Source organism: Pelophylax lessonae, assembly GCF_965119305.1.
Source record: "Pelophylax lessonae genome assembly, chromosome: 2".
NCBI classification, from domain to species: Eukaryota; Metazoa; Chordata; class Amphibia; order Anura; family Ranidae; genus Pelophylax; species Pelophylax lessonae.
This window is the reverse complement of record NC_138769.1, coordinates 195906256-195930053: the sequence shown is the minus strand read 5'-3', so window position 1 is coordinate 195930053 and position 23798 is coordinate 195906256. Positions and strand designations below refer to the sequence as shown.

Sequence of the window (23798 nt, the reverse complement as noted above, 5' to 3'; positions counted from 1 at the left end):
CTGGTCTTGCTAGTCAGTGTTCTTGGTCCACTACTGCTGTAAGGACAGCATCCTGACAGCACCCCAAAAAGCCCTTCTAAGGGCTGGTATTTGAGTAATTTTTTATATATATATATATATATATATATATATATATAGTGTCCCCAAAAGCCCTTTTAAGGGCTGGTAATTGAGTTTTTTCTTTTTATATATATATATATATATATATATATATATATATATATATATATATATCTATTGTACACTGCAGTTGCCTGCCCGCTGTGTGTGAGAGGCCACAGACCCACCACAGACTGTACTGTGTGCACACCACACTCATTTTGGGTGGCACAGGCACAGTACCTTGCATTTTAAAAAATATTTTTTTTTTCCTCTGTCATAATTGCAGTGAGTGCTGTGTCAGGTCCACAGAGTGTACTGTACCCACTGCAGTGCACTGCCCACCACTGATATATATACGGTGGCACAGCATCTTGTTGCAAATTGAAAAAAAAAATTATATTTTTTATTATTGCAGTTGCCTGGGCTGCCAGTGACTGTCAGGTTCACAGAGTGTACTGTGCCCACTGTAGTGCCACTGCGTGCCCACCCACCACTGATATATATACGGTGGCACAGCAGCTTGCAAAGTAAAAATATATATATTTTTTTTATAATTGCAGTTGCCTGGGTGCCAGTGACTGTCAGGTCCACAGAGTGTACTGTGCCCACTGCAGTGCCACTGCCCACCCACCACTGATATATACGGTGGCAGGCATGACTTTTTTTGGATTAGTGTCTGGGGGGGTCTAAAAAGCGTACCTGTGAAGTTTCAGCTCTGTAGCATGTCCAGAACCAGAAAAAAAAGATCATATAGGTGTAAAAGGGGTTCCCACCATCCCTGCTCTACTGAAAAATGATCTTTTTTTCTGGTTCTGGATATGCTACAGAGCTAAAACTTCACAGGTACACTCTTCACAGGTACACTTTTTAGACCCCCTAGACACTAAATCACACAAAAAAGTTCTTATAAATTGTCATTTTTGATAGAAAGACAATTATTGGAAAAATTAAAAAAAAAAAACTTTAAAAAAAAAAATTCTTTGTATTTATTGTCTGTGGGGTCTAAAAAGCGTACCTGTGAAGTTTCAGCTCTGTAGCATGTCCAGAACCAGAAAAAAAGATCATATAGGTGTAAAAGGGGTTCCCACCATCCCTGCTCTACTGAAAAATGATCTTTTTTTCTGGTTCTGGACATGCTACAGAGCTGAAACTTCACAGGTACACCTTTTAGACCCCCTAGACACTAGATCACACAAAAAAAGTTCTTAAAAATTGTCATTTTTGATAGAGAGCCAATTATTGGAAAACTAAAAAAAAAAAAAAACTTAAAAAAAAAAAATTCTTTGGATTTATTGTCTGGGGGGTCTAAAAGGTGTACCTGTGACGTTTCAGCTCTGTAGCATGTCCAGAACCAGAAAAAAAATAGAATTAGGGTTAGGGTTAGGGCTAGGGTTAGGGTCAGGGCTAAGGTTAGGGTTATTTTTAGTGCTTAGGGTTAGAGGGTTAGAGTTAGAGGGGTAGGGGTAGGGCTACTAACTCTAACCCTAAGTATCTCACCGTAACCCTAACCTAACACTAAACCTAACCCTAACCCTCTAACCATAACCCTAACCCTCTAACCTTAACCCTAACCCTCTAAGCCTAGCCATAAAAATAACCCTAACCCTAGCCCTAACCCTAACCCTAGCCCTAACCCTAGCCCTAACCCTAATTCGTATTTTTTTCTTGTTCTGGACATGCTACAGAGCTGAAACTTCACAGGTACACTTTTAGACCCCCCAGATGCTAAATCCAAAGAAATTTTTTATTTTTATTTTTTTTTAATTTTTCCAATAATTGGCTCTCTAACAAAAAATTAAAATTTTTAAGAACTTTTTTGTGTGATTCAGTGTCTGGGGGTCTAAAAAGTGTACCTGTGAAGTTTCAGCTCTGTAGCATGTCCAGAACCAGAAAACAAATTAGAATTAGGGTTAGGGCTAGGGTTAGGGTTAGGGCTAGGGTTAGGGCTATTTTTAGTGCTTAGGGTTAGACGGTTAGGGTTAGAGGCGTAGGGGTAGGGTTACTAACTCTAACCCTAAGTATCTCACCGTAACCCTAACCCTAGCCCCTAACACTAACACTAAACCTAACCCTAACCCTTAAAGCCCAGTTCCTGTCCCATTTTGGTCGGTTCTGGTCTGTTTGCGGTTGTTTGCGGTGCGTTAAACGGGGAGTTTGGTCTTACACTACCTGATCGATACAACATCATACCTGATCGTATACACACACTGGATGTTTTAAAGCACGTTATTCCAAACAATTTAGGAATGTTAGGTGATTTATGCCCTTTATGGAATAAAACCCGACTCTGCGTCAACTACGTAATTTTCCATGGGAGTTTTGCCATGGATCCCCCTCCGGCATGCCACAGTCCAGGTGTTTGTCCCCTTGAAACAACTTTTCCATTACTATTGTGGCCAGGAAGAGTCCCTGTGGGTTTTAAAATTCGCCTGCCTATTAAAGTCTATGGCGGTTCGCAATGTTCGCCGGTTCGCGAACATTCGCCGATGTTCGCCGTTCGCGAACGGCGAATTTTATGTTCGCGACATCACTAATCTTTAACACATTTTCTGGACATTGGAACAGGATATACACATAAAATAATATCTTTAACTTTGATGCAAAACTACATAACTTCACACTGTTTTAATAAAACAAAATCATTCAATTTAACCTTCTAGCTTCACTTACATTCAAACCACAAAAGCTATTAACCGTAAACATAGTTTTGTCACCTTGTACACGAGGCCATGTAGACTGCTTTTAAAACCATTAATACAGTCACTTATTTAAGAAGGAATTACAGGTTAAATGTCAAAACGCAGGGTTAACTGTGCCTTTTGACATCTCCATAGCTTGAATAATGCAGCATTGCATCTATAACTTACAAGAGAAAATGTCTCTCTGCTGCTAACAAGTATAGTAGAGCAACTAAAAAGGGACTTGAGAACTAGAACGAAATTTTCAGCTTATTATTATTTTATGGCTTTTATGTAACAAGGAGATGGTGAGGTTCATCACCTCCAAACGTAAAACAGGCAGAACTGCAATTCTAATGCTTGTGTTAGACAGATTTATAGAGAATAAAACAATTACATCTTTTAGAATTGTTTAATATTTTTACCATGCCTGCAGTAAATAATTTTTATTGAAATCAGTTTTTGATAAAAAGGTTTTACAGGCAGGTACTTGTTTCCAAATGGAGAAGATGAATTGAATGTTTGTAACAAATTTTCTCATTATTGTCTTATAGGTACTCTTGGCAAGTTGTTTTGTGCCAGTATATGCTGGTAGTATTGCTGTGAAATATAAAGGCGAGGTAATGAAAATACTTAATTTTTTTAATGTATCAGTGTTATTAGTCATTTATACAGATCTTCATATTCATTTAATTTGAGAAAAACAGATATGTAACAAAGCTTGCATTTCATGATAATTGTTTGCCATAGAATACTAGCTCATTAAGTTGTGGTTGGTAAAGTCTTGGGATTTACAAGCACTTGAGATTTTCAAAATGACTGAACCATTTAACAACTCATGCACAATAGTATTTCGAACATACAATACAATTCCCCTAGCTTGGTGTAGCACAGTGGCTAAAGGGTTTCCAATTGCCTAGGATCTTGGATTCAACTCCCAACACAGATTGCTATCTGCATGGAACTTTCATAACTGCTTCAGTTTTCCAAAATACATTCTAGCATTTTAACTGCTTAGTCAAAACTGATTTATGGGAATTTTCTGTATGGTACTCACCCCCACAGGGGACATTGAATAGATGCCCAGGATTCTTTTTCCAGTAATTGCCCACTAATTTGCCATCCAAACAAAATAGAATTATTTGCATCATGTCCACAGAACACAGTACACTATGTGCCGGTTGCATATTTTATTTTATACTACTATATGGCTTTAGGGGTTGATTTACTAAAGGAACAGAAAAAATCTTCTCTTTGCAAAGCGAGTGTTAATACATACTGTGAATCTGACTTCCCTATGATTAGATTTTTTTCTAGGACTTTAGATATTCAAAATGGTGAAATACATTTTCAAATAATCATTCACTTTGAATGGACAGCATTTTACGTGTTTTAGGAAATCAACCCCACCTTGTCTATTTCTCACCAAATGTCAGAAGCTTATACACTCCTGCTCCATCATAGCTGCGTCAGATATCCAACCTGCCTCTAAGGGTCCGGGGGCTCCTCCTCAGAGGGAAGGGGGGGGGCGCATAATGTCGGGAGCATGTGCATTCCTACTCCATCATAGCTGCATTCATCGTGGTTTTGGTTGTGGAGATATTTTTGTGCTATTGGGTATTAAGTTGTAGTTAAAATGGTACCTACATCCTTAATTGCATAGTAGATAGCCTCAAGGGAAAGGGAGGGGCTGGAGGATTTTCTTGGTGCCAAAAGACACTTCACGAGGCGTAAAATCAAACATATTTTGTTACAAAAAATAGCAGCAGGACAAAATATTACCACAAAATGAAAATGTACATTAAACCCTAATATTCTGACCCAGCTGTGTTATATTCTGTAATCACTAGGGATAGGCTTGATGTTCGAATAGAACGTAAGTTCGACTCGAACCTTAGCTGTTCGTGTGCCCACCGATGAGTGCCCCATAATGCACTGCGCTGGTGCAGTGAATAAATTACTGATGATTGGCCAAAGCATGCGCATGACCTGTATGCTTTGGCCAGTCAGAGCACAGTGTCCTGTCAGAGCCATGATTGGCCAAAGGCAGGCTACCTTTAGCCAATCATGGCTCAGGGTCTGAGTCCACGCCCCACACTATATAAAGCTGCTGCTTACATGGCAGCCGTCTATAGTGTATGATAATAGAGGTTAGGCAGGTAGTTAGTGGATAGTGTGTTGAGTTAGTTTAGTGCAGTCAGTGTAGCATACAGGCATACCCAATTTTTATAATGTATAGATATGTTGTAGTCCTGGGTCCCCTCTCAGTGCTCCCCAAGTTTTGTGTCCCCATCGCTTGTAGTTTGTGAACAGTGCCATGCCAAGCTGACCTAGATTTCCTATAGACACCAATGTTAAAGATAGGGGGTAGTGCCATGTCAAGCTGGCCAAGATTTCCCATCGACATCAATGAGCATTAAAAGCTGAAAATTGGTCTAGACAGGAAGAGAGCGACAGTGCCCTATATTTAAGTGGTTAAGGGGAACCCTATGAGAGAATTTTTTTAAAAAAATAGCGTGGGGTCCCCCCCCAAAATCCATACCAGGCCCCCTGGGTCTGGTACAGATTTTAAGGGGAACTCCATGCCAAAATTAAAAAAAAAAAAGAGCGTGGGGTCCCCCCAAAATCCATACCAGACTCTTATCCAAGCAAGAGCCTGACTGGCCTGCACATATTCCTGACCTCAATCTGATCGAATACCTTTGGCATAAATTAGAGTGCAGACTGCGAGCAAAGTCTTCTCTCCAACATCAGTCCCTGACCTAACAAATGCGCCTCTGGAAGAATGGTCAAACATTCCCATAGATACACTTCTAAACCTTGTGGACAGAAGAGTTGAAGAGTTGAAGCTGTTATAGCTGCAAAGGGTGGGCCAACTCAATATGGAACCCTATGGACTAAGACTGGGATGCCATTAAAGTTCATGTGCGTGTAAAGGTAGGCATCCCAATACTTTTGGTAATATAGTGTATAATTTGCACAGTTGTTTTGTTTATAAACACACACACAGGGGGGCTTGCGCTGCACTTATAATTACTTTTTTCAAATAAATATTCTAGCCTATATCATATTATATGCATTCCCTGTGTGACAGTGCTAGGCCCTGCCACGGTGTAGGATTAGGAAATGGATGTAAAGATGACACAGTGTTCTGAAAATGTCAGTTTGACAAGCTCCAGAGAGTGTATTATGAGTGGAGAAAGCTGTGTTTTAAGTTTTCTCTGGGTTTTGTAGTCACAGATTGAGACCTGGAGTTTGAAGTTTCCAAAGTGTCTTGGGTGGGAAAGAACCTTCAATCATGTGTCCGGCTTTTGCTGGATGCCTTAAGCCTGTGTGACTACACAGGTGTGCAGGGTCATTATTTGCCAAACCTGGGGATAGCTCAGGGGTCCCATTTTTGAAGACAGGAAATATCACTGCGTGTTGACAAGTAGGCTTTACCTTGGGGGATAGGTGAGAGCCAGTATTGCTGTGTGCATTGAAGAGGATCTGTATGTATGGAATTGGAGCTGTATGCATGTGTGTGTGTTGAAGAGCTTTAAGCTGTGTGCATTGCAGAGCCAGTGATCTGAGGGACCAATTCTAATAGTAGTGGGGCTGCTGAAGCACAGTTAGGTGGGCTAGCAATTTTTTGTTGCTGATGTTTATTGGAGACGAACCCTTGTGTGGGCAACCAGTGTGAACTAAACTTTGTGTTGGAACTTTGCTTTTGCCTAATATATGTGGCCTGCAATGCCCTTAAACTGAAGTTCAGACTGACATGTCTCACTAAAATGCATCTATAATTCAGAGTCTAAAACATCCCATGTCATACCTGGTATTTGATAATTCTCATTTTCTGGACATTATTATATGGTGCTGTGCTGGCCCTGAGAAAATTGCTTACATACTCCCCAACCCCACAGTCCATGGTGAGCCTTTTCTTCCTTGACAAATTAGAAAGTTTTTTTACTTGTATTTGTAGGAATATACTTGCAACTAAGCCCCCATTCATACCAGTGGGACTTGTCATGCGATTTGACGGTTCCATGACTAGTCGCAGCCTATTGTCCGCAATGGAAACATTCAAATCAGTGTGACTCCGACTTTGCAGTGCCGCACCGATTTGGAAAAAAAGGTTCCTGCGCTATTTTTTTGTGATTTCAGATGCGACTTGCATAGACATCTGTTCATGAAGTGGCACAGATGTCAGCCAAGTAGCACCTGAAATCATGCTGACCTGCTACATTGAAATCGTGCTACTTCAAGTGTAGTAGCACGATTTAAAAAGTAGCATCAATGGTCTAAAGAAAACTTAGGTTTCCTATATGACAGTATCAAAAACTTTTTTTTTTTTTGTTTTTTTATTGTGGACACATACTCTATTTATCCCACATATTATATTAATTCTAAAGGAGGACCCTTGCATAGTTCCAGCAATGTTTAAAACAGGACTAAACCCTCCTACAGTATCTTTTACAGCCAAAGAAGCTGCCATCTTAGTTTGTCCTTCAGTTGCCATGGTGATACACATGATCAGTTATAACACCAGCAATTTGATGGTAAGACTGGTTAAGAGTATAAGCAACTATGACAGTTATTATTCTGGGCATGCCTTGAAACTGATTTTGGGAAACAGTTAAATTGATGGGTTTAGTTCCATTTTACCTGCTTGCCGACCATATTACATAGATATACGGTGGCAAAGAAGCTCGGCTGTGCCAGATCACATACTAGGTAAGTGATCTGACACTTCCAGGTAGGGGGCAGGCACACGCCTCTGGCGACTCGGCCATGCTCTGCACAGCAGATGTGTCGGCAAATGGATTAGCTCCTGTACCTGGCGATTGTTATTAATTTACACAGGACAGGGCCCTGCCTATATAGCCAAGGCACAGCCCTGTTCTGTCAGTGGGGAAGTAATAGATTTTCTTTCCCTGCTAAGCAGGGAATACAATCGATTACTCCCTCTAATAAAAGCACCTCCCACAGTACACCAAAACACTGGCTAGGCACACATTTAAGCCTTTGATTGCCCTAGAGGTTTGACCCCTTCCCAGCCAATATCATTAGTACAGTGACAGTGCATGTTTTTAGCACTGATCACTGTATTAGTGTCACTGGTTCGTTCCAAAAAAGTTTTAATAGTATCGGTTAGTGTCCAAATGTCCACCGCAATATCACAGTCCTGCTATAAGTTGCTGATAACCACCATTACTAGTAAAATAAATATATAAACAAATAAGAACTGCAATACATATCCCATAGTTTGTAGACGATATAAATTTTGCGCAAACCATTCAATAAATGCTTAATGGGATTTTTTTTTTTTTTACCAAAAACATTAAGCAGAATACATATTAGCCTAGCTGTAGCAAGAAATTTGTTTTTGTTTTTTGTTTTTTTTTTATTGGATATGTTTTATAGCAGAACGGAAAAAATTTATATATCTTTTTTTTTTTAATTGTCAGTCTTTTTTTGTTTATAGCTAAAAAAAATAAAATAAAAAAAAAAAAAAACAAACACAGCGGTGATCAAATACCACCAAAAGAAAGCTACATTTGTGGAAAAAAGAGAACATAAATTCTGTTTGGGTAAACTTTTGCATGACCACGTAATTGTCAGTTAAAACATCGCAGTGCTGTATCACAAATATGGTTTGGCCATGAAGGGGGGTAAATCTTCCGGAGGTCAAGTGGTTAAAGCAACTTTGTACCTAGCTGCTACATATGAATTAGCCTTCAGTATAGGCATATTAAAACTAGGAGAGCCAAAAAACCTGATAACATAATAGTAATAAAGGTGACTGGTGATTTTGATCTGATTGGAGTCTTCTTTAAGACATGAGCACTGAGATTTCCTTATTACACTTACACAATATAATGCATGTATATGCATTAATCATACTGTACTGAAATTAGAGCTAGTCTTACAATGAATAATGCTATCCAATCCATGACACAGAGCACATAAAGATTTCATGGCTGGAGTATCACACACAAGTGGAAGTAGTGTATAATATACTGAGTAATTAAGACCCCAAAGAATTGACAGTCATTTTTTATGCATCATTTGGCTATTGTACAATGCACATATATTAATATGATATTCCAGCTACCTGAATTGATTACAGTATTTAAGGGACAGTGTAAATGTGATGATTTATAGGTTTTAAATAGCAGAGTGCATAAGTTCAACATTTGCATGCATACTTTAAAATGCGAGCTTTGTGTTAGGAACTACTACTTCATTCTGATTTATTCATTGTTTGTTACTTTTTATTGTTATGAATCTGCTTTATATTCACATATGTATAAAGCATGCCCTCAAAGACAGTCTTGTTGTGCATGCTCAGTGACAAATTATTATAATATACTGATATTGCAAAATAAGGTTGTTCCAAGCTTTTAATAATTTGTTAGGCATTCCTGGGAAGCACATCGGTGTGGTGTGGGAGCATCTGTATTCTTTAACCAAATCTTGCCCAGCATAGGTTGTCCTCTAAAGCCCCGTACACACGTACCGATTGTCGGCCGTAAATATTCGACTGCCGACCGATCGGCCGATTGTAGGCTTGTTAGTATGATGCTTCCGACAGCCGACAGCGCATTTTCGGCCGAACAGAATCTGTCGTGCAGACTTTAAAATATTTGTTGGCCATTTTGGGACTGTGCCCTGGTTCAGCGCTACTGGTCGGAGGTTGTCTCTTGCCTTGTACTTATGACTCTGGTTCCGCTGACCCAGAGCGTTTGTCTCCTGGGCCTGGTGGAGGAGGTGGTCCCCTCGGTGGCCCATAAGACGCTGTTGATAATACTGTTGTTCTACGCCAAAAAAGCTATCCTACTACACTGGAAAAAGGTGTCACCCCCCTCGTTACCCTTCTGGAAGGGGCTGGTGAACGCTGTTTTACCTCTGTATAGGGCCACATACGAGTCCCGTGGTTGTCTCCGGAAATTTGAAAAGGTGTGGAAGGCATGGGTGGAATCCACTGAAACGGCGGGATAATTGTGAATAGGTAACGTCTGCACCATGGTTGTTTATTTCGGCCCGCACTTTCACTGGTTCTTTTCTTTCAGTCGGGAAATGTCTCCTATTTCTAACTTATGATTTTGTGTTCTGATTCAGTTGTCATGTATGCTTTTTGTGTCCCTGGGACTAGAGGGGCGGTCTGGACAGGTTGTGCTGCTCCAGCCCCCCCCGGGCCCCAATACTCTACTTGGTTCTGTTGGGTGAGCTGCCAGGGGTGGGTGGGGGGGGTTGTTGTGCCGTCCCGCCATGTTAGGGACTGGTGACTGTCACTGTTTGTATTTTTTCTTGTCATAAAACAATAAAAAGAATTTTTTTTTTTTTTTTTTTTAAATATTTGTTGGCCGTCACCAGAACGGCCGATTGTTCGCCAGTCAGTACAGATTTCGGCCGACAAACAGCAGATTAGCAAGACTGGGCATGCTCAGAAAAGAAAAAAGACAAGGAAAGTTAACCATCACATAACATCACTTCTGCAGTCGGCTGTTGTTGGCCGACAAAATTTGTGTGCAGTCTTTTGCAGTTTTCAACAGACACGACAGCCCTGGACAAAAGATGGCCGATCGTTCGGCCGACGATCAGTACGTGTGTACGAGGCTTAAGACTCACTGAGGTGGTGTGGGCAGGGAATACTGCAATGAAAAAGCATGACAGGAAACTAATCATCACCACATAGTAGCCATGACCATCCTCAGGCCTTAAAGCATTGGACCCCAGTAGAGGCCTTACAAGGCACTGGTTTCATTTCAGAGTTCCCCTTCATGAAGTTAGAAGAGTTCATACAGTGGAAGCCTTTTTACACTTTTACTGAAACACAGTTGAATTTCAGTCATCTAAAACAGTGATGGCACATTCCCTAGTTGCAAACAGACAGAGAACATGAGCGATTTAGAGTTGAGTTGAAGACTTTTGTTGGGCTTGGGGTTCCAGAGTCCTGTACTCCATGACAAAAGGATGTGAGAAGTCCCCTTTAGACCCCCCCCCCCCAACAGTAAGATCCCAGATGCTGAGATTACATTTTGGTTGTAACTTGATCCTTAAACACTTCCTATAACCAACTCTCCAGGCAGACTACCTCCTAAGCATTAATACAGGGCCCTTTACCCAAGATGTCCCACACTGGCAGGGCCAGGGGTGGCACTTCCTCCCTATCTATGGTACACCCCACTCACTATTCATTTTGTTTTGCTTTCAAAAGATTTACTGAACCAGAATTATGCAGGTTGTGGTTTGCCTGGCAGTGCAAATAGACATACACACTGATCTTAGGAGCTTTGTTGTCACCATCTGATCCTGGAAATACCCTGGCACCTTTATACCTCAGCTGGACACCTGTCTTCTCCAGCAACATTTCTGGTCCTTCCAGAGATCGTAAATATAATTTTGAATTGCGCCATGGTAGAGAAACTAGCCCGCCTACAGCACTCCCAATATGATGATTCAGCTCACTTTGCCCCATGTGCATACTTAAATCAGCAGCTCCTCTTCGGGTGAACTCTAACCCCCCGGGTGTGCGATCCCCTGATTCTGTAAAGCTGACCCCTGAAACACAACTTAGAAACAGAGGGCTGATATATTTCATGTTCATTCCTGCCAAGCTGCAAATAATAGTAGATAAAAAATAATCGTTCTTCACTACACCCCCAAAAGTTGTTGCATGGCTTCAGGGAAGATCCTAACTCTCACTTTACAACACTCTACACCCTTTTGTTTACCTACTAAAGTGTCGAGATTTGCACTGTCACTGACACCATGTTACTGCAGCATGCCTATCATATGAAGGCCAGTTTGATCGCTAATGTCCTGTTCTGCTATAAACATACTGTTATAGTCATACCATCAGCAAATGCAATCCCCCTTTTCTTCTTTGGTAACTTTGAACACTCCTGACTACATCCTTAGACCCCATGTCAACCACCTAGGGCATCATGGTCAGCCATGTGATCATGGCAGGTTGCCTACATAACTGTATCTAATAGTTCTGGTCTCCTTTTGTTTAACAAACAATTTGCAATATCACCATGGGTTAGACTTGGCTTTACATACTGGCTCCTTCATCAGATATCTGAAACCCTTTCTTCTCCTTTCTGCAGTATGACCTACTCTAAAGCTCGCCAATGTACCATATGTTTTTTTTTTTTTTTTAATTGACTGCACCTCTGCATATAGGTGGGCATGGTGGATTTCTCTTACTGGGCCTCCATGCCAACCATCGCCTCTCCCCTGTTTTACATGGTTAAGTTACCAGTTCTAACTCTGTAAGGGCTGCTACAATTGGACTTTGTGTGTTTTATGCTTAAAGTTGTTTTTATGTGCAGTTGTTTCTTTGCAAGACTATATTATTCTGATATTGCTCTACAATTGCTTGTATATACAGTAATGTGTCATAATCTCAAAATTGTTTCCTAGAACACCAAAAATTAAACTCAAACCTCAAACCCAAGGTCTTAGTGCTGAAAACATTGTGGATTGTCGAATCCTTTAATTCTATGCATTCTTCAGATCCACTCTGTATCTATATCATATGAGCTATGTTTTTATCACCAGAGATCCTAGATCTTAGGACAGACCCATCTGGCCAATATGTACTGCCATACATTATGACGAAATTCTAATGATTCTCAATGTCTATGCTCCACCCCCATTAATCATTCACTTTCTAGACCAAGTCACCCCTCTGGCCATGGACTTGCAGGTTAGAATTCTGTTACTTCTGAGAGAATTTAAACGTAGCTCATGATTGCCATATACATCACTTAGGCAGATCAAGGAGACCTTTTAGTGGTTTTGTTGACTGAATAGATTTAACTTCACTGAAATTTGGAAATGGAGGCATCCAGAGACTTGTATATACTTCTGCCACTCAGATTCTCGTAAAGCTATACTGTATCTGCATTGATTTGGATTTTCTCTGGTGGGTAACATGTCTTCCCAGAGAAATATCAGACCATTTACCCTTCATAGTAAACATTTTTCATTGTTGCTGGCATGCCCCATCCCTTTAGAGATTGCAACCCCCATAGTTGAAGAACTCAATTGCAACAGCTTACTGCTCTCGAGCCACCATAGACTACTGAATGAACAATTCCTCAGTCTCTTCTTGGAAATACTGTAAGATTAATTAAGATCTACAGTACTTAACTGGATTACATGATTGATGGTGGATATACTATATTGGACATTTTTTTTTCCTTTTTCATCAAAAGATTTGCAAAAATCTGCGTCTGACTTTTATACTTAACATTTTTCTTGTGATTGAGTAGGGCTACTATGTGCCTATGTACTCATTCACATACAGAAGCCAGTATCTGGAAGCCCCCTTATTTTTACCACCTGGCCAGGGTTTTCGGGAAGGGACCCTTGTTCTCATCAACATGGAGACAAGGTGTTTCACCAGGGGGTTTCACCTGACAAAGTACCTCTAAATGTTGAGGGCACAAGGCCCCACTATGGTTTAGGGAGAGGAAGGCCACATGCTCACCCCCCTTTCCTGGCCTGCCAGGCTGCCTGTTTAGATAAGAGCCTGGTATAGATTTTTGGGGGGACCTCATGCTTTTTTTCTTTTTTTTTCATTTTGCATGGGGTTTCCCTTTAAAAACCATATCTTTGGGAGGACCTCACAGTTTGTTTTTTGTGTACTTTTCTTTCCTCTTTTCTTAATTTACTGAAATGTATTTGCTTTAAAAGGGCATGTGCACTTTAAAGTAGACCTAAGCTATACCTCCCAACAGACCCAGATTCCACAGACTCTGTTCTGCTGTCACCGAGGAATTACAACGCTTATTCTTGCACATAGTTGTGGCTCTATGTAAACTTTCCTTAAGCTTTGTCCTGTATCCAGGAAATGTAGCCCCATCCACTTTTCACTAGGGCATGTGGTGCTGACTGCATATTTTGTCTTCTCCAGTTTGTCCCTTTTTTTTCATCTTCTAATGTTGGAAGCTATGTCTGAACTCTAAAGGATGACATTTAGTTGGCTATATCATATGCATCATGTGTATGATAAACACATGTTTTTGTTTCTTTTTATTTTCTTATAAATACTATTCTTTTTATTTTATTTTATTTTTTTTATCTCTGTGCTGATTATCTCCTCCAATCAGGATAGAATATGAATGAATCCGCGCTAGGGATGTCAGAGGATAAATTAAATGTGTGCACAGGTAAGCTGCAGCCTCACTTGAAATATAGCCAAAAGGCTATATAGATATGTATGTAAATATGAAGTGGTGGCGCTGCTTATAAAGTGCAAATAGGTATATACAAATATATAAAAAATATATGAAAAAAATATAAGATGTAGAAACACAGATGTGATTGAGGAATAAGAATATAAATATAAATAGTGGATATGTAGATAGTGCCACAATATGGTGAAAATCCAACATAAAATGGTATTGGAAATGTGTTAATATGGAATATGGAAAAATATAAAAAATGTAAAATGAAATAAAATATAAATAACCACCAATAGTGCGTAATATAAAGTGCAAAGTGCTACAATATATGGATATATCCTAGTATATACCTAAAATAATAATATCAGCATGTTGCAATAAAATGGTAAGAGAATAACTTAAAATAATAATACATAGGCGATGGTATAATATGAGAAAGTGTACAAAAAGTGCAACAATTAAACTGGGTGTGCGGGAAACTTTTCCGGAAAAATAAATAAGAGTGCGGGAAACTATTTTTACAAAGTGCAGCAAGAAGTGATGTGGTCTAAATTCATGTGATAAATAAGTCCGTATAATAGTAAAGGTGCAAACAATATTATGGACAAGCTAGATGTGCGAAGAAATATGAACTCCAAAGTGAAAATAAGAAGTGGTATTCAATCAGATCAGCTGATAAAATAAGTCCATATATTGATGGTTGTGCCCCGAGGGGTGGTGAGTGAGTAAGTATCCTGCGGTGACCCCCAAGGTGGGTGACTGGCGAGTGGCGGGGAAGCCCTAGTAGAAAAACCTACTCACCAGATGTACCCACCCCACACAGGGGTATAGGGCAGGTACTGTAGAAATATCCTGTTGGTCCTGGCTCTGGGTAGTAGTTCCCTTCCTGGGGGAGATGTAGTATAGGGTCCGCAGGGGTATCCTAAAGTGGGATCCTATCCGATGGTAGGATATCCAACGATCCGTGGGGTGAACTGATATGGCCACTCAAAGGTATGTGGATGGAGGGATCATATAAATGGAAAAGAACTCGATAGTATAATACCGTTTTTAAAGTTTATTCCTTCCAGCAGTAACATAAAAATGGGTACTCACATGGATATAATCAGTAAACAGCGAGGTAGTGGCGTCCCGGAACGCAATGTGTTCCAACTGGAGACCGGAACCGGAAGTGACGTGACGGCGCTGTACGCGTTTCGTCATGTGACGTCTTCTGCAGCGTCCAGTCACTTCCAGCGTGAGCCCTTTTGTATATGGTGGTTGCTAAGCGACGGGGCTCGTTTGTGAAATACAACGAGAGGTAACGGATGTTCAATGTAAACTGATGCCGTAGGTCAATTGCGAAAACGTGTGGTACATCTAATAGGAAAATACGACCATGGCTTTCTATTTGGCAATTCAAAACCAATTATGTGTATATTTCAATCAATATCCTATAGTAAATACAATAACCCGCGCCCGCTAGGTTGAACCACCATATATACATACAGGGAGGTATACAACATATATATAATAATAAAACCATACTAAACATTTTATTTATTAACAAATATTATAAAAACAGAGAATATGTATAAAATATAAAACCTTATATAGTATGCCGTCTGGTGGAAGAAAGTATATAGAGGAGACAAGGAATGTGATCATATATAATGCGCCATCTGGTGGACGGACATATATATGGTATTAACTATATGATGTCTATACTAAAAGTTGTGTATAATATTAATAATATTAAATGATTATAAAGCATGAAAGTGTGATATATAATATATAAATTATTATAAAAATTATTATAAAAATAATATGTGGTAATTTGTGAAAGGCAATGTGAATAAAATATAACAATTGTGCAATTAATGATATTAACTATTTAATGTATATTGTAAAATATCGATAATTTTAAATGATTATGAAGCATGAAAGTGTGATATATAATAAAAAATATATAAAATTAAAATGTGATAATTGGTGAAAGGCAATGTGTATTAAAATATAACAATTATAAAATTAATATGTAGTATATTGTGGAAGACAAAGTAAGATGAGATAATACGAAGGAGGACATCTAGTGGATGGTCAATATACTACACCGAGAGTATATATATAAGATGTTAAATGGATGAAGTAGAAGGATTAAGTTAATATATTCAGATGATATGATTAGATCTAATAAATATAGATGTATATGGGATGTAAATTAATGGCATTAGATAAAATATAGGAGTGGGGGTTATATAAAATTGAAATACATTTTATAGTGATAGGATAGAATAATGAGGAATATGAATATAAAAAATATCGGGATAATGGATAAAAATTAAGGTGAGAAAGGATTTAAAATTGGAAAAAAAGAATTTAAAAATTGGAAATAAAACAGTTGAGGTCTATGTCCAAATTTAGTCCCCTAGGCTGAAGTGTATTGAGCCGGTATATCCAGCTAGTTTCGTTTTTAGAAATTTTGATTCTTTTGTTTTCACCTCTCCAGTGTCCAGTAATGGAGTCGATTCCCACGAATCGATTGCCCATCGTGAGTGGTGTGGACTCACTATTTTCCAGACTGGGGGAGTATCTGGATGGATACTTACAGCCGGCTGTAAAAATGGGAAAATCATATCTTAAAGACAGCTCAGAGCTGATAAAAGCACTAAAAGAAGTACAATTACCAGAAGGATGTATCCTGGCGACAATAGATGCTAACTCTCTCTATACCAGCATCAACCAAATGGAGGGATTAAAAGCGGTAGATATTGCTTTACATGAACGCACTAAGTTAAAACAAACGCAAATAAAATACATACTGGATGGTCTAAAACTCACTATGAGTAGTAATTTTTTCTGGCACAAAAACAAATATTATTTACAAACAAAAGGGGTCGCAATGGGAGCTCGCTACGCACCTAGCGTAGCGAACCTGTTTATGGACCTTTTAGAAGAGAACACCATTTATAGCCAAAACATACCAGAATTGATATTTTACCGATGATATATAGATGATATCATCATTTTATGGGAGGGGACCGAAGAAACTTTGAACAATTTCTTTTTAAAGATGAATGAGAACCCATATGGCATTAAGTTTACAGGAGATTGGAGTTTTAACCAGATAAATTATTTGGATCTTAACATTTTTAAAGAAAATAATATACTTAAAAGTAGGACTTATTTTAAACCTACAGATAGGAACGGATATATACCCAGCACCAGTTGTCACCATCCTAGATGGAAAGAAGGAATCCCAAAAAGCCAATTCGTCAGGATCAGAAGAAATTGTGACAATTTGGAAGACTACATACTACAAACGGATATTTTAATAAACAGATTTGAGGAAAAGGGATATGACAGACAGAAGCTAATTACGGCCAGAAATGAAATATTGAGAACAGATAGAGAAGAATTACTACATAAGACTAACGTGCCGGATCAAAAATCTAATGAGTTAGCTTTTATCACCGGTTTTCATCAAAACTTCAGACAAACAGAGAAGATTGTGAAAAAATACTGGCCTATTCTGAAGTCTGATAAAACTTTGTCCAAAATGTTACCCAGACAACCGAGATTTATATACAGAAAAGCCCCTAACCTACGTAACCAACTGGTTCATAATGCAGTTGACCCCCCCAAACCAGTAAAATTGTTCCCTGATTTAAAAGGGTTTTTTCGATGTAATAGATGTTTACCCTGCAAATCAACGAGCAAACAACCTAGAAAGACACTACATTTTAAATCCAGATGGAGTGGAGAAGAGTTCAAGATTAACAAACTAATAACTTGTCAGACCACCCATGTGACTTACCTAGTAGAGTGCCCCTGTCGGCTCCAATATGTTGGCAGGACCACCAGACCTTTGTTTGTACGTATCAGAGAGCATGTTAAGAACATAAAAAAGGGGTTTACGAAACATAGTCTCTCCAGACACTTCGCAGAGGTACATAATAAGGACCCAAGGTGCCTTACTTTCGTGGGAATCGACTCCATTACTGGACACTGGAGAGGTGAAAACAAAAGAATCAAAATTTCTAAAAACGAAACTAGCTGGATATACCGGCTCAATACACTTCAGCCTAGGGGACTAAATTTGGACATAGACCTCAACTGTTTTATTTCCAATTTTTAAATTCTTTTTTTCCAATTTTAAATCCTTTCTCACCTTAATTTTTATCCATTATCCCGATATTTTTTATATTCATATTCCTCATTATCCTATCCTATCACTATAAAATGTATTTCAATTTCATATAACCCCCACTCCTATATTTTATCTAATGCCATTAATTTACATCCCATATACATCTATATTTATTAGATCTAATCATATCATCTGAATATATTAACTTAATCCTTCTACTTCATCCATTTAACATCTTATATATATACTCTCGGTGTAGTATATTGACCATCCACTAGATGTCCTCCTTCGTATTATCTCATCTTACTTTGTCTTCCACAATATACTACATATTAATTTTATAATTGTTATATTTTAATACACATTGCCTTTCACCAATTATCACATTTTAATTTTATATATTTTTTATTATATATCACACTTTCATGCTTCATAATCATTTAAAATTATCGATATTTTACAATATACATTAAATAGTTAATATCATTAATTGCACAATTGTTATATTTTATTCACGTTGCCTTTCACAAATTACCACATATTATTTTTATAATAATTTTTATAATAATTTATATATTATATATCACACTTTCATGCTTTATAATCATTTAATATTATTAATATTATACACAACTTTTAGTATAGACATCATATAGTTAATACCATATATATGTCCGTCCACCAGATGGCGCATTATATATGATCACATTCCTTGTCTCCTCTATATACTTTCTTCCACCAGACGGCATACTATATAAGGTTTTATATTTTATACATATTCTCTGTTTTTATAATATTTGTTAATAAATAAAATGTTTAGTATGGTTTTATTATTATATATATGTTGTATACCTCCCTGTATGTATATATGGTGGTTCAACCTAGCGGGCGCGGGTTATTGTATTTACTATAGGATATTGATTGAAATATACACATAATTGGTTTTGAATTGCCAAATAGAAAGCCATGGTCGTATTTTCCTATTAGATGTACCACACGTTTTCGCAATTGACCTACGGCATCAGTTTACATTGAACATCCGTTACCTCTCGTTGTATTTCACAAACGAGCCCCGTCGCTTAGCAACCACCATATACAAAAGGGCTCACGCTGGAAGTGACTGGACGCTGCAGAAGACGTCACATGACGAAACGCGTACAGCGCCGTCACGTCACTTCCGGTTCCGGTCTCCAGTTGGAACGCATTGCGTTCCGGGACGCCACTACCTCGCTGTTTACTGATTATATCCATGTGAGTACCCATTTTTATGTTACTGCTGGAAGGAATAAACTTTAAAAACGGTATTATACTATCGAGTTCTTTTCCATTTATATGATCCCTCCATCCACATACCTTTGAGTGGCCATATCAGTTCACCCCACGGATCGTTGGATATCCTACCATCGGATAGGATCCCACTTTAGGATACCCCTGCGGACCCTATACTACATCTCCCCCAGGAAGGGAACTACTACCCAGAGCCAGGACCAACAGGATATTTCTACAGTACCTGCCCTATACCCCTGTGTGGGGTGGGTACATCTGGTGAGTAGGTTTTTCTACTAGGGCTTCCCCGCCACTCGCCAGTCACCCACCTTGGGGGTCACCGCAGGATACTTACTCACTCACCACCCCTCGGGGCACAACCATCAATATATGGACTTATTTTATCAGCTGATCTGATTGAATACCACTTCTTATTTTCACTTTGGAGTTCATATTTCTTCGCACATCTAGCTTGTCCATAATATTGTTTGCACCTTTACTATTATACGGACTTATTTATCACATGAATTTAGACCACATCACTTCTTGCTGCACTTTGTAAAAATAGTTTCCCGCACTCTTATTTATTTTTCCGGAAAAGTTTCCCGCACACCCAGTTTAATTGTTGCACTTTTTGTACACTTTCTCATATTATACCATCGCCTATGTATTATTATTTTAAGTTATTCTCTTACCATTTTATTGCAACATGCTGATATTATTATTTTAGGTATATACTAGGATATATCCATATATTGTAGCACTTTGCACTTTATATTACGCACTATTGGTGGTTATTTATTTTTTATTTCATTTTACATTTTTTATATTTTTCCATATTCCATATTAACACATTTCCAATACCATTTTATGTTGGATTTTCACCATATTGTGGCACTATCTACATATCCACTATTTATATTTATATTCTTATTCCTCAATCACATCTGTGTTTCTACATCTTATATTTTTTTCATATATTTTTTATATATTTGTATATACCTATTTGCACTTTATAAGCAGCGCCACCACTTCATATTTACATACATCTCCTCCAATCACTTTGCAGCCACTTCCAGTGTGTTCCACTGAGCTGCATGCCATTGCCTAAGGCTCGACTTTTGATGGAGATAACCAATGAGCATGGCTGTACATTGACACAGTTGCTTCTAATGTCCTCGGAGCACATGTGACAAGGGGACCTTACCGAAATGCAATAAGTGGATAGGGACAATATTTTATACCAGATAACAGGAAGTGCATGACCAAGAGTTCCTAGGTTAAGATTAAGTTGTATAGATTTACTGCAGAAGAAAAAGTCTGGTCGCCAGCCTAACGCAGGTGCCTGAAAAAGCCTGTGTGAATCACAGGAATAGAAAGACAGAAATAAAACCCCTTTGTCAGGTTAAGGCCTCTTGCATATTGCAAATATAAATTCCCACATATTTTCCCACCCTGAACATCCAGGTGCTGGATACAGTCACCCATACACATAAATGGCTGTGTGTGGCCTTACTCGTTTTTTTTGTCGCTGCTCATGTAAACATGAGTATAGTGTACAGTCATATGCAAAAAAAGAAAAAATAGAAAACTTTACATGAACCCCAGCATATACTCCAGTACAACCGCGCACAACCAATCATGACTACAAGTGGTTATACGCAGCAAGCGTTCCGGGTGAGGGAAATATATCTGGAATTTTACATTGCACAGGCTCAAGTTCACATATACAGTATGTATTTCAACCATGTAATTAGTGGTTTCCTGCAATTCAGTTTTCAATACAGAATGCTGAAAAATGGTAAATTGTGTTGTAGATAATAGTTTACTACAGTTTCTGTACCAGCTTTTGAACTAAAAGAATGAAGAATTTACAGGAATTGTATTGGTTATTGTAGAAAGCAGAATAAAGTGCATTTCAAAATGTCAATCATATCATCAAGGTGTGTTTCGGGGCTTTTTTAAAAAATGTTTTAGCAAATAGAGTAACAAAAAATATGTTTCCCATGCAAGGGTGTATTCAGTATGATTCAGTAAAATACAGTACACTAAAAGTTCAGCCTCTCAGTTAAAACGTAACTCCACTTTTGTTGAGAAAAAAAAGTATTCCCCTCCGGGTGATCTATGTACATTGCAAGGATTATAACAAACTTTGTTGCAGATTCCTACCTTTTATTAATCACTGTTTGTTCCTCTTTGCTGAGTGAGTATAATGGGAGTGGTTTCATAATTATTAACCAGCTGTGCAGCTGCAGAGCACTAATGAGGAAATCTGCTGGGCCTGCATCCCTTTAGACATGTTCCTAGACATGTTGGAAGTATCTCACCAAAAATGACATTTTTGTTTCAGGGGATGCCTGACTTCTGGGAAAATCAGTGAGCCAATCACACAAGCAGGAAATGATGAGGGTGTTTTTCTGGGGTGTGGTCAGTACACATTCTGTGTCTAGAACAACTCCAGGTAGCCATATTGCATTGCATTTTCAGAAAGTTACAGCGGCTGCAGATTGAAAAGGAAAGGTCAATTTTAATAACATTCAATTACAATATGACTTGTGTCACAATTGTATACGCTATATTATTTTTTCTATGTTATTTTTTTCCCCACGAAAGTGGAGTTACCCTTTAAGTCTCTTTCCACATGTTCACTCTTGCAAATATCCATGCAAGACTAACTTTTTGTCTGGCCCTTTCCTTGGCCAGAGCTCCTGCTCATTTAGCCATAGACAGGTATGAACATACACCCCCAGTATGTCATTATTTTTCTCACACTGCCTCAGCAGCAATTTAACTTTTTCCCAAAGCAATTTCATAAAAGACATGCTGTGAACCTGTGCTCTCAAATGAACTGTTAGGCCATTAAAAGGCTGTTGACATAACTGATCACATATGCAGCACCATAATAACTGCAGATCAAATAGAGGCTAATATGGCAGCTTTTTTGGCTACAAAGGATAGGAGAGTTTAGTTCCACTTTAACCAGTTGCCGGCCACCTGCCACATTTTTACTGCGGCAAGGTGGCTTGGCTGCGCGAATCGACGTACCCATATGTTGGTCGCGTTCGCAGCTAGGGGGCATGCATGCGTGCACCCGCCTACCCCGCAGTGATCGGATTCACTCTAGAACCGATCACTCGTCAGGTCCAGGCCAATGATTTATTGCCTGGACCTTCTGATTGGTTCTGGCTAATCACAGAATGTCCTGTGCCCTTGTAATTTAAACACAGGCACAGGAAATGATGCAATCTCTCCTGGAGCCCTTTTAGGTTTTCCAGCATGAGAGAAGAGAACATCAGACAGTGAGTACACAAGCACTACACTGACACCAGTACACATAGGCACATTTATCACCCCCTGATCACCTCCCAGTTATCCCTTTCACTCCCTGTCACAATGCCATCATATACAGTGTACAGATAATTTACTGATAACTGTATTAGTGTCACTGGTAATGCCAGTTAGTGTGAGCAGTAGTTAGTGTCAGTCCCAGATTAGGGTACCCGCCATATTTTCCCTAATAAAGATTTAACCCTCTGGCCACCCCCAGTTAACTCCTTCACTGCCCTGTCACAGTGTCACTATTATAGGGTACAGATCTTTTTTCTGATCACTGTATTAATGTCAAAGGTGACATCAGTTAGCGTTAACATTAGTTAGCATCAATCCGGTATAGAGTCAGATTGCCCGCCACATATTTAGTAATACATTTTAACCCTTTGATTGCCAGTCACACACACATTGAACACCTCCATTACTAGTATAATGTCTGAACAGATCAATATCTTTGATCAGATTAGAACTATACTAGCGTCCCCAATAGTTTAATATAGTGTTCCCAAAATGCTGCATTAGCAGGATCAGCCCAGACACCTGCCAGCACCTGCTTTTTGCCCCTGCACCCAGCTCCCAAGAAGTGCAGTATCAGCAGAATACTGTCACTTTGGATATGCAGCGCACAAAAACACAGAGTTAACAGAGTCATACCCGATCCCTGCTAGCGCTAGCATTTAAATTGTTTGGTAGTGGTTCAAACAGTCCTTGACAACCAGATACTTTTTTACATGTGAGTCCCACTTGGTACCTATAAGGTTATTGGCCAAAATGTCCAAACAGAGGTATACTAGTGAAGAGACCTACACGATGTTGAGCATGACAGATGAGAGCGATGGGGAAGCTTCACAGTCAGAATCAGGCTCAGTATTCGAACCTGTATAGAGCAGCGGCACCCTGACAGATAGCTCTGACGACAGAGTAGTGGTCCCTGCTAAGGTCAGGCGTACCCGACCCCATTCTTCTGTTGCTGAGGTGCAACAATCGCATGGTTCTCGTATGCAGCAGAGTGTCGGTACAAGTGCCGCTCAACCTCCTGGTAAACTGGCAAGCACCAGCAGCCTAGTACATCCTGGTCGTAGACAAACCAGCACTGCAGTAACACTTGGA

The 23798-nt window shown here is 39.0% G+C and overlaps 1 protein-coding gene across 2 annotated transcripts in view; it reads left to right on the top strand.

The window, feature by feature from the left end:
* PNPLA4 (patatin like domain 4, phospholipase and triacylglycerol lipase) overlaps positions 1–23798 on the top strand; it is a 153302-nt gene that overhangs the window by 87239 nt on the left and 42265 nt on the right. The window contains exon 5 of one of the 2 annotated variants that reach the window (XM_082247106.1): positions 3335–3400. The exons of the other annotated variant lie outside the window; for it this stretch is intronic. Coding sequence (XP_082103232.1) covers positions 3335–3400 — 66 coding nt within the window. The remainder of the gene's footprint in view (positions 1–3334; positions 3401–23798) is intronic. 2 annotated transcript variants of the gene reach the window in all.